The following is an 11,666-nucleotide window of genomic DNA, read 5'->3' on the forward strand; positions in this document are numbered from 1 at the left end:
TTGTTTTGTTTTTGTTCTAAAAGGATCCTAAATAAAATGGTTTTGCTTTTAGATTTAGAGGTTGCCCCACCTGACATAAGCTCAGATAAAAGAAAAGCATTTATGGGTAATCTCTGGCAGATAGTGAAACCGGTTCTTATATAGAGTCATAAATTTTACTGTTGGAAAGGACCTTAAGGAACATTTAGTTGAGTCCGTCGTGGGTAGTAAATGGAGATAACCGCATGATACCTTTAAGATTGAAGTTAAAGTTACTTTCTGAGAAGGAAGTTAGGGGGGTAAAAAAACAACACAAAAACAAAAAAATAACCAGGACATGTAATGAATGTGATCAGTCATTTCTGGAAGCCGTCGAGCTAAAAGAGATAATCTGTAAATGGGCAGCCAAAGACTGGTCCTAAATTCCAATTTTGAAGATGTGGGGTTATATTACATATTGGAATGTTGGACTAACACATTATCTTGTGCCTGGGTTACAGATGGAGTAACCCACGGGATGTGGGCAGCTTGCAGTGGACCTAAGAGGAGTTGAGTGTGTCCATTACAGTTACTGGCCTGTATCATAAGATACAATCTCTGCCCTGGGAAGGGGTCTAGAGGCAGGGCAGGTCCCAGGGACAGGAACTCAGACTCCAGATTTCTCTCCATGTCTTCTCAGATGGTTTCATCCTGGGGCTGGAGGCAAGAAGGCTGAAGCTGCCTCACATAAATATCTCCTGGGAATATTTCTTGTTTTCAGTGAACACCAAGAAAGGCTAACCATGGTCCTTATTGGGGAGGTGATGATCAATAAATTGATCAATGCAATGGAAGTAAAAACTTGGAGCCAGAGACTGCTAAGAAATGTATACCCACTGAGAATTTGCAGCTATCATGGGAAAGGCATTGGAATTTCCTCTGAAGAAGTTATGAAGGCTTGAACCTGGTTTCTCCTATTTTATCCTTGTCTATTTGACTGGGTGGTTCTAAATGACATCTGAGATTCGAAGGAAAATCTGTACATTAGCCTACTAAGGAAGAAAACTCTTTTTGCTATACTGTGAACAACAGTATAACTTGTATTCTTTTGTGTCAAGATTAGATGTACAGAATACTTTGTAACAGTGAAGATACAGGGAGCTTATAAAAATGAAGTACAGTTTAGGGCCAAGGAGGAACTCTAAGTTTAGATGAAGGATAATGACCTAGAACAAGGTGTTTGGAACTTGGTTTTCTCTGGATTCCCAGGTCAAGGGCCTGCCTGAGTGGGGTGAGAAATTCTGCAGTGCTTGTGTTAAGAGCCGATTTTCAGCATGTGCTTAATTGTTATGGAAGTCGAATTTTGTAGCAGCTGGGATGGGTGAAAGAAGGTACTTGATACATGCTTGATAATATACCAGTTTAGACTTTTCAGAAAGTGTGCATGCAGAATGCTGGAATCTTGGAAATATAGATTGACAGAACCGAATGAATCCTTTCTTTCAAAGGGCAGGACTGAAGACGAAGGAGGGTTTCATTAGCCAATGACCAAAATAAAAGAATGCTGAGACACTGCAAATGTAGCATTAGAACTGGAGTTCAGAAGGACATAAAGTAATTCTAAATTTATAGGACAGGCTAAAATTAGAAAGCTCCTGTAACCAGATCCAATGTGTTCAGTTAATCCAGACACACAGTTTAACAGACTGTTCTGTTGCCTAGGGCAAGGACAATGTGGCCAGGTCAGTGAAACGCCTAGGGCAAATGGTGTCATGTTGATCTAATGACCAAAGGAATGCACACCTATATGGTCCTGACTTTTCTTCTGCCTTTTTGATCAAGGTAATTGGTTTTGATACTAGGGAGGGTAGGAACATGCTGGAAGAAGGAACTGATGAGACAGAGGACTTCTGTTTGTGTTAAAAGAGTTTAAGGTTTTTGGCTTAGATGAGCCACATTCCATAATACTGAGATTCCTCCAAGTAGAGATTGGAAAACACTTGGTAATCTAGGAAGACCGGTGCCAAAAGGTGGCAAAGATGCTAGTTTTTAGAAAGCGGAAACATGTTGGTCCTGAAAGTATCAACTTGTAAACCCGATGTTCATTGATAAATAGTTTTAGAGATAAAACAGAATAAGAAGCATGTGAAAGGGTGCAGGAATTCACCAAAAATAAGTCACATGAAACTAACTTTGAATACCATTTGATAGCATTAATAGACTTAAATGAGCTAAATGACACAGGCAAATCATACTATGGAGTTTTTTAAGGTTATTTAATGAAGTAAAATTCAAAGAATTTTACTGCAAGAATTAGAGGATTAGTGAATCTCGAGACAATTATTTAGTGGCATGGTTCGAGTTTCTGATCCAAGTTCTTGTTTTGTCTATGTGTTGAAAGAATCTCCCCCAAAATTTCATGAAGCCAAGTGCAGCCTCTTACAACAACACTAGGTGGTTCACTGATGCCGATGGGTTCCTAGAACACTTACCTGGGATGAGGGACAGCCTGTACTACAAGGGGCCCACACTCCAAAAAATAATTTCATTCAAAAATCTTTCCTAATATATACACACATCTTACCTAGTGTGCAAATGTCTTAAACTGAGATTAGCGATAACATACTGAGTGACAGATTTAGAATCTAGAAAGGTTTGTAAAGGTAGAGTCATGGGTCTAAAATTAAAAGGTTTATGAATTTGATGAACTTAAAAAGAAAAAAGGCAAATGATCAGAAGAATTTTAAAAATGGCTAGACATCATTTTATTGTGAAAAATAAAGAATAATCAAGCACACCAAAAAATTCTCTAAACCAAATCAAAGAAAAGCCGGCATGAAGTTAAATCTATGTCAGCTTTCTGCCATGGCTTCTGAATACTGACACATAAAAGATCAGCTGATACTGCTGGTTGAACTGCTTTTAAAATGTTTATGTTTAGCTCTTAGCACCACATTCCCTGTGGAGAAATTCCAGCTACAAGCAAGGGAAAGCAAGAGTCTGAAAGCCACATCCGTGAAAAGGGGTGAACTTGTCCATTCATTATCTCAGCAAGCATTCCTCGAGTATCAGATACGTGCCTGTCACCGTGCTAGGCATAAATTAGTAATGCGTTGTGTTCGTTAGCTAAGAAAAGAGCCTGTTCAGGGAGGCTGACCGGCAGGCCAATGAGAAAGTATACAGGCCCGAGGGGAGAGGACAGCCCCAGGAAGAGTTTAGCCTTTGGACACACTCTTGACAGACGGCAGTAATGAGCCAAGCAGAGCTGGGGGAGAGGAATGGTATCCATATAGAACGAAAAGCATGCTGGGAGATACGGCAGAATAAAAGTCCTTGGGAGTAGGAAGTAGCTGGGTACTGCTGGACTGTGGGGTGTGTGGCCAAGGCAGGAGCTAAGGTAAGAGGCAGAGTGAGGTCACTACTGGCCAAACTAAGGGGTGTGACTTTACCCTGAGGGCATGGAGAGCCAATGAAGGGATTTTAGCAGGTGACATGGTTAATTGTGCAGTTTAGACTGATCACTGTGGCTCGGTTGGATGACAGATAGGGAATAATGAAAATCGAGGAGACCAGGCAATGACTGGGGCAGTTATCCAGACAAAAAGTTTCGAGGGCCTGCTCTCAGATGGGGACAGTCAAGACGAAAAGGCAGGTACAGATGTTATTAAGGGATTGGTGCCAATAGAACTTTGGGGTAGAGTGAAAAAAAAAGAATTTAGTCTGATTTCCAGAATCTTAAGCAGTGTGACTGACTTATTGGTTATCAATTTAACGAGACAGGAAATCTAGGAGGTGGAGGTGCAGGTTTGAGAAACATGTTCACTTTGAGGTTTCTTGAGAAGCTCTCCAGGGATGGTTAAGTGGAAGTTGGACACACAGGTCTGGGGTCCCAGGAGAGGCCTGTGGGGTAGCCCCATGTGTGGAACCTCTGTTGTGCAAATCAGCCTGGGATGATATGTGAACACCAGGAAAGAAGGGGCTTCGGATGGAGATATTAGGGATACCAGCACTGACATGCTGTAATAGACTAGCAAAAGGAGTCTCTGCAGAGGTGGTTACAGAGAAGGCAAAGAGAAGGGAAGCAGCATTTCTAGAAAGCATGTTTTAGAAATGCAAGTAGTACAAGGATAGAGATGTGCCATCTCATTTGGCAACGTGGAAGTCATTAGGGGCTGTATTGAAAACAGATTGGCTGGGCATGGTGGCTCACGCCCACTTTGGGAGGCCAAGGTGGGAGTATTACTTGAGGAGTTTGACATTAGCTTGGGCAACATAGTGAGACCTCATCTCCACAAAAAAAAAAAAAAAAAAAGTTAGCCGGGCATGATATGGCACGCATCACGTAGCTGTAGTCCCAGCTAGTTACTCAGGAGGCTGGGGTAGGAGGATTGCCTGAATCTAGGAAAATCAAGGCTGTGGTAAGCCAGGATCATGCCACCGCACTCCAGCTTGAGTGACAGTGAGATCCAGACTTAAAAAAAAAAAGGCCAGGCACAGTGGCTCAAGTCTGTAATCCCAGCACATTGGGAGGCCGAGGAGAAAGGAGTGCCTGAGTCCAGGGGTTCGAGATCAGCCTGGGCAACTTGGTGAAACCTCTTCTCTACAATAAATCAAAAAATTAGCTGGACTTGGTGGCGCCTGTCTGTAGTTCTAGCTACTTGGAAGGCTGAGGCGGAAGAATCGCCTGAACTCAGCAGATTGAGGCTGCGGTGGCAGTGAGCATGCCACTGCAATTCGACCCGGGAAACAGAGTAAGACTCCAACTCAAAAAAAAAAAAAAAAGATAACAGATTGACTTGCGTGGCAGGGACATGAGTCTCCTAAGAGAGCTGAGAGTGCATGACAGCTGAAGAAATGGTGGCACTGGAAGCAGACTTCCCTGAGCAGGGATGACAGGGTTAGCTGAGGCTGCATTGGCCGGGAGTGTGCCACTGCACTCCAGTCTGGGTGACAGAGTGAGACACCAACTCAAACCAAAAAAAAAAACAAAACCCCAAAACCCCAAAAACCATTCCCATCAGCAGGGAATCCCACCCCATAAGACTGGGCTGACCAATTCTTTCATTTCGAACCTCTTGACTGTGTTTTGGAATATGCACTGGAGGGATTAATTTGGATCAATTTCAGGAATAGTAGCACAGCTCAGTAGTCAACATACAGGTTTTGATATAGTACAGAGCTGCTGTCTACTGCAAACGATTTAACTGGAAGCCTCAGTTTTTTTGTCTTTAAGTGGGTTGATAACGATACCTATCTCTAGCTGCAAAGACTAATTTAGATGATATATTTACTTTGCTTGCCACAGATACAACATATAGTAAACACTTAATAAGTGACAGAGGGATCTGACATTATCCCAGGTGCAGAAGGATCTGGCATGTCTGGGGAAGCTTCAGTTTCGTCGCCTCCACGCACGACGCCTCCCATTTCATCTGCCCTTGTCTTCTCATCGGTGTTCTCACGATCCCATGCAGGCCCCTGTAACTTCTTGCTCTTGGAGAGATGGAATCGCATTCCCCTTCAGTCACTTTTTGCTGTCTGAGGAGGTCTCTTCTGCAAAGAGATCCCATGTCAGCCCTCCTTTGCTAAAAACTTCCAGCGACTTTCCATCATCCATCTAATCTCCATAAACAGTCATCTGAGGCCTTCAGGGCTCCTCTGTCTGTGGCTTACTGAAACAAACTTGGGCTATTACACAGGCTCTTGTTTAAACATGACTATGGCATGAGTGTTTGACCTTGGTCCTTATTTAAATTACTAGAGCCTCTGCTTCTCATTTATAAAGTGAGGATTATGATATTTGCCTTGCAGGCTGATGTAGGGCTTAGAGATTATAGAGGTAAAGTTGTTAGTGCACACTCAAAAAAAATGATAACTATTATCCTGCTAAACTGTTTTTTCTCTCACTGTTCTTTCTCACCGTGGTGTCTCTTTCTTATCCAAACCATAGAACATTTCCTTTTTTTTTTTTGGCGTTGGAGTCTCACTCTGTCACCCAGACTGGAGTGCAGTGGGACACTCATGACCACCCCAGCGTCGACCTGCTGGACTCGACGATCCTTCTGCCTCAGCCTTCCAAGTAGCCAGAACAACAGGCGTGCACCACCATACCTGGCTAATTTTTGATTTATTGTAGAGACGAGGTCTTGCCAAGTTGCCCGGACTGGTCTCGAACCCGCAGGCTCAGGCAATCCACTCGCCTCGGCCTCCCAAAGTGCTGGGATTACAGGTAGAGTCACTGAGTCTGGTCAGAACATTTCCTTTATACCTTCATTCCACACCCTTTCCATTCCTGTTTCTTTCTTTCTTTCTTTTTTTTTTTTTTTTTGTGGCCTCAAACATCATATTTTAGGTAGGCAAAAAGATCTCACAGATCATGCAAAGAGGAACATAAGACAAAACACCAGCTTGTACGGGCATTCCCATTTGCTATACACATTATGATTTAGCATCAAGTATTAAAATATAAATCACAACCAGACTGCAACATAAACACCAAGTAAAACTCTATGTTCCCATGCCTTTGCTAGTTTTTTGTTTTATTTTGTTTCATTTTGAGTAGGAGTCTCGCTCTGTCGCCCAGGCTGGAGTGCAGTGGCATGCTCATGGCCTGCTGGGCTCAGGCGATCCTTCCACCTCAGTCTTCCAAGTAGCTGGAATTACAGGCGAACACCACCACACCCAGCTAATTTTTTGATTTATTGTAGAGATGAGGTCTCATCAAGTTGCCCAGGCTGGTCTCGAACTCGTGGGCTCAGGCAATTCTCTTACCTCAGCCTCCCAAGGTGCTGGGATTATAGGCTTGAGCCACTGTGCTTGACCAGTCTGCTAGTTTTTACTTAACAGTTGTGACTATAAAAGAACATGACATTTTTTGACAAACACAACAGAACTCAGATAAAAATGCATACTGTCCCTTCAAGGCATCACCTTCTGTCCATTCAGAGGCATTCTATGTCAGCAATTCCTCCACTCAACATATTATTTTGAAAATTACCACTATGCTCAGGAATATTTTGTGTGTGTGTGTGTGTGTGTGTGTGTGTGTGAGAGAGAGAGAGAGAGAGAGAGAGAGAGAGAGAGAGAGAGAGAGAGAGCGTGTGTGTGTGTGCACTTAATAGAGCACATTTTTTGTCTTTTGGAGAAAATGTGCTACAGTGAGCTGGATGAGCAGGGTCCTTCTAACTTTCTCATATCATAGCAGTATCACCTCGGGCACCTCTTTCACCTTGTTGCAACTGGTTCCTCTGAAAACTAGAGATAGGAACACAATCCTCCTGTTGTATGGTGTTTGGGGTTTAAATGAAATGAAGCTAAGACAGTGCTAAAAGGGGGAGGGGGCGGGGGGACATTCTTCCCCCATTCCTTCTTTTAATTTTTAATGTAGACCCAGTGAAATCTATTTCTTATGTCTTTCTTTTGAGGACAACCTTTGCCACCATTTTTTAAATAGCCAAAGGAACCCCTTGCAGAAGGGGTTAAAAACAATGAATTTGCAAACCGCATAATTTCCTATCAACGAAGACATGCATGAGTGGAAAAGATGAGGGTGAATTTCCAGGGTGGTTCAGACACTGACTGGTTCTGGAGAATACTATAGAAGAGGCTCAGGAGAGAGGTGTTTGAGAAGGGGCAGCCTCGGGGGAATGGCTGCCATGCCTCTTAAGGTGATCCCTGGAAGGGGACAGCAAGTATCTGCCCATGTAAGGTCTCTTGTGATCATGCAGCTCCACTCCAGGAAGGCTCAAGTCTTCTGTTTGATTCTCTGGTGAAACTCTACCCACGAGTCCCATCAGTTGCTGATTAACTTGAATCTGAGAGCTTGAAATACAAGGAGAGTCTGAGGCTCCCACAGATCCTGAGGGGCAGGAGCACTCTCACCCCAGGTCTGATTCTCTCACAAACATTCTGTTTTCTCCTCCAAGTTCACTCCCTCTACTGACCACAGCCATCTGCTGTGCTTCCCATGGTGCCAAAGAACTTTCCAAACTACTTAGCCCCTAAGACTGTGGTTTTGGCTCCAGAAAGCCCTAGTGCCTGGCAACACATAGGCCTTCGTCCTTCATTTTCTCACAGGACATCATAAGCATCGCTCTGGAGCCTCCCTTAGGAGCGAATGTGCAGAATTTTCTTGAATGTCTTCTTACAGTTCTCATTGCACAGGGGGTAGATGAGGCGGTTCAGTGTAGAATTGATGTAGCCCAGCCAAATGGTGAACATGTGCACATGCTCGTTGCCACAGCTCTTGCAGAAGGCGATGACCATGAAGAAGATGAAATAAGGGATCCAGCAAAGGATGAAGGCTGCCATGATACAACCCAGTTGTCTGGCAGCCTTCCGTTCACGGTTCATGTGCAACCCAGACACATACTGTCTTGAATGTGAGCGGAGCCTCTTCCAAGTGAACTTGATGTAGTCCAGGCCTGTGTTAGATCCACTTCTCAATTTGCCTTTGCCCGGTGCTGGCTCTGTGGGGGTGTCTGAATCTGTCCGGGAGAATGACTGGCTATCACCTAGTGTCTGATCCTCTGACATCTCACTGACCCCGTGCATGTTCAGATCCGACTCATCCATCTTGAGCTGGCTCTGGGCCTGATTGACAGCAATGTAGTCCTCGCTACTCCCCTCTGCCACAGTCTGCAACTGCACGATGTTTAGGGGGAAGCAGTGGAGTTCGCTTATTTCTTCATCCTCTTGGCTAAAAACAACCGGGGAATTCATCTCCTCCGGGTCTTGAGATGGTGGCTTCAAGACAGATCCACCACCAGCACCTTTTGGTGTCATTTTCAGAACCTCCCAGGGAGACTCCTTCCTGGTTTCTTGGTATTCACCTTGGGATTCTCTGGCTTCAGCCTAATTTCTGAGAAGGAAAGGAGGGACCCATTGATGAGCTCCCGGTGCTGACAATGTGCCGTACAGCCTTGTAGATCTTGGCATAGCACCAGAGCATGAGCAAGGCGGGCAGGTAGAAGTTGATGATGGTGGTCATGACCTTGAACCAGGTGACATCATAGAAGTCTGTCTCCCACTTGTCCTCCCGGTGCCCCGAGGTCTGAGGCATGAAGCGATGCCAGCCTAAAATGGGAATAACCCATAAAAAGGAGAGAAACCAGGCCCCCAAGATGGTGGCTGATGCTCGGGTCTTGGTTCGATACTTCAGGTACCTGAGGGGCTGCTGGACAGAGCGGTAGCGATCGATGCACGAGATAAAAACACTGAAAATGGATGCTGTGCTGGCCACATAGTCCATCGAAAGCCAAAAGAGGCAGAGAGGCCGGCCAAGGGACCACTCGGACAGGAGCAGGTAGAGGTTGTTCGTGGGCATGACTACAGCGCCAACAATCGGGTCTGCCACCGAGAGGCTGACGATGTACAGGTTCCCCACAGTGTGTAGTTTCTGCTCACTTCGTACGGCATACAGCACCAGCAGGTTGTGACCCACTGTGACCAAGGAGATGGTGCTCAGGACCCCTACCAGGGGCATCAGCTGCGGGCTGGCCATGGTGGTCTTGTTCCCCTCACACATGTTGTCTTCTAAGAGGCAGGAAGAATTGGGGAGGGTCATTGGCACGAGCAGCCTCCAGTTATGGCTCACTCCCCGCGCCGGCTCCGCGAAAGTCTGGTGGCTCGGCGGCCACTGTGGCCAGGCTCGGCGCGCCCATTCCTGTTTCTTAAGCACCCCAAATTTCATGAATTGGACATCACGATCCTTGAAGATTTCTACCCAGACTGTTAGCAAATATAAACATGACATAATCAGAAAAACCATATTCTTAGCTTTAATGTAACCAACTGTAGGAATAGAATTTTTTTTTTCATCTGCCTGTACTATAATGTGTTTTTTCCTCATATCAGATTCCATAATACATAAGAAAATGGAGAAGCATGAAATACTGAATTTAGGAAAAGCAAACAGACAAGTTCCAACTTGTGGTCATTGCCAAGAGGACAATGGAGGATTAATTTTTTATGTCTCTTTGGCTTGACTTTTCAGCCTAGTAGGTGTTCTTTCGACTTAGTAAATATTAATATTTACTGATTTCATTGCACATTCGATCTCTCTCAGAATCATGTCCAGAATATACCTTAAGCGAATACATTATTGGCAAGAATGATGGATTTTTATAGAATACTTGAGCTGTAACAAATATATCTTGAGAAGTAAACAATCTTAATTTTAAAAGTTTCAGATGATTTGATTTGCTTACTAAAGAAGGGATGAGCTTAATTTGGAATTGAACGTCTAAACTCTCTCGTAATTCTTGAGGAGCTGAACCATGCTGACTGAAGAAAGTGAAGGAATGTTAGGTTTAAGCTGTTTCTTTCTAAGAGGATCTTGCAGGACCCATGTGTTGACAGTTAGGTAGATAGCATCTTCACGTATTTGTGGAAAGGTGACAATAATTTAAGCCTTTCAGAAACCCAGTGAGAAATTAGAATCAAATACAGTGAAAAGGCATTTAAGAAACTTTGAGAGCAGATAATTAGTTTCGTTTGACAATTAGACGGACAATAGTTTTCACCACTTACTCACCTGTGTTCATTCACAGGCAATGCTTGAACCGAGATGTTTTGATAATTCTTGACTTACTTTTAGGTCCAGTACTGGGTCAAGACCTCTCACATGGCAAATTATATGGCATTGAAGACCAAAATGAAGACATGAGAGTTTGTTCTGGTTTGTTTTTGTTTTTTTTTGAGTCGGAGTCTCACTGTCATCCAGGCTGGAGTGCAGTGGCATGCTCCTGGCCACTGCAGCCTCGACCTGCTGGGGTCAGGCGATCCTTCCACTTTAGTCTTGCAGGTAGCTGGAACTACAGGCATGCTCCACCAGGCCCAGCTACTATATATATATGTATATATATGTATATATATATGGCCTCCCAAAGTACTGAGATTATAGGCGTGAGCCACCATGCCCGGCCAGAGAGTTAGTTCTGTTTTTACAGAAAGCTAACATTTTGTTTGTAGAAGAATACAGGTGTTCTCAGACTCATCGATCTATTGGTCTCCGGTTATCTTTAAATTTCTTTATATTTTCAACTTGAGAATAAGAATAATTCAGCAATCTCTTATAGAGTGGAATTTCAAATAATCAAAAACGTCTATTCAACACAAACCTTTCTTCCTAATTCACACACACCTTAGTCCTGTGATGCCAAGGTGTTCACTAATTATTCGTAGAACCTGCAAGTTGCCTTTGTTATATAGGGTAAGGGTTACTAGTCTTGACAAACGTGAGTTAGCTGTACTGAATAATGCTGATAATGCATTTGGGGAGTCTTCAAAGGAGATTTTTAAAGGTTTATCTTAAACGTGTGTTCCCCTAAGTGCGCCCTTGGTATTAGTGTTTTTTTCTCTTAGGCTGCTGGTCTGGACATTCACAACGGAGAGATACTTGTGCAATATTCTTCTCAGTTTAGGAGTCTGATGGGTAAAATTGCTGGCTCAATCCAAATCAGTTCTAGAAAGGAACTAAAGCTCTTTAGCCTATGCTGGGTGCCAGACAGATTATGCTTTTGATGTTCTTGGGGTTAATTTGGGAGCTTTTCAAGACAGATGCAGCTCACTGGTTTAATCTTCTATCCAAATTTATTCACCTCCAAATCCTCCACTGAAATTTAACATCCCCCTTTGTCTAGTTGCAGTAGCCAGAACTAATGGTAATATAAATTCATTTAATGGACAAATCATTCTCCCCTTGCCAT

General features: G+C 43.7%; 1 protein-coding gene across 1 annotated transcript; it reads right to left on the reverse strand.

Moving 5' to 3' along the window:
• Positions 1 to 8,064: 8,064 nt before the first annotated feature.
• Positions 8,065 to 9,523, reverse strand: LOC103257312 (histamine H1 receptor-like). The gene is given in 3 exon segments (XM_008055035.1): positions 8,065 to 8,768; positions 8,771 to 8,869; positions 8,872 to 9,523. Coding segments are annotated over 3 exon segments (1,455 nt in total).
• Positions 9,524 to 11,666: the final 2,143 nt, after the last annotated feature.

The sequence above is a fragment of the Carlito syrichta genome, unplaced genomic scaffold (genome assembly GCF_000164805.1).
Source record: "Carlito syrichta isolate Samal-C Ts95f unplaced genomic scaffold, Tarsius_syrichta-2.0.1 Scaffold301640, whole genome shotgun sequence".
In the NCBI taxonomy this organism is placed as follows: Eukaryota; Metazoa; Chordata; class Mammalia; order Primates; family Tarsiidae; genus Carlito; species Carlito syrichta.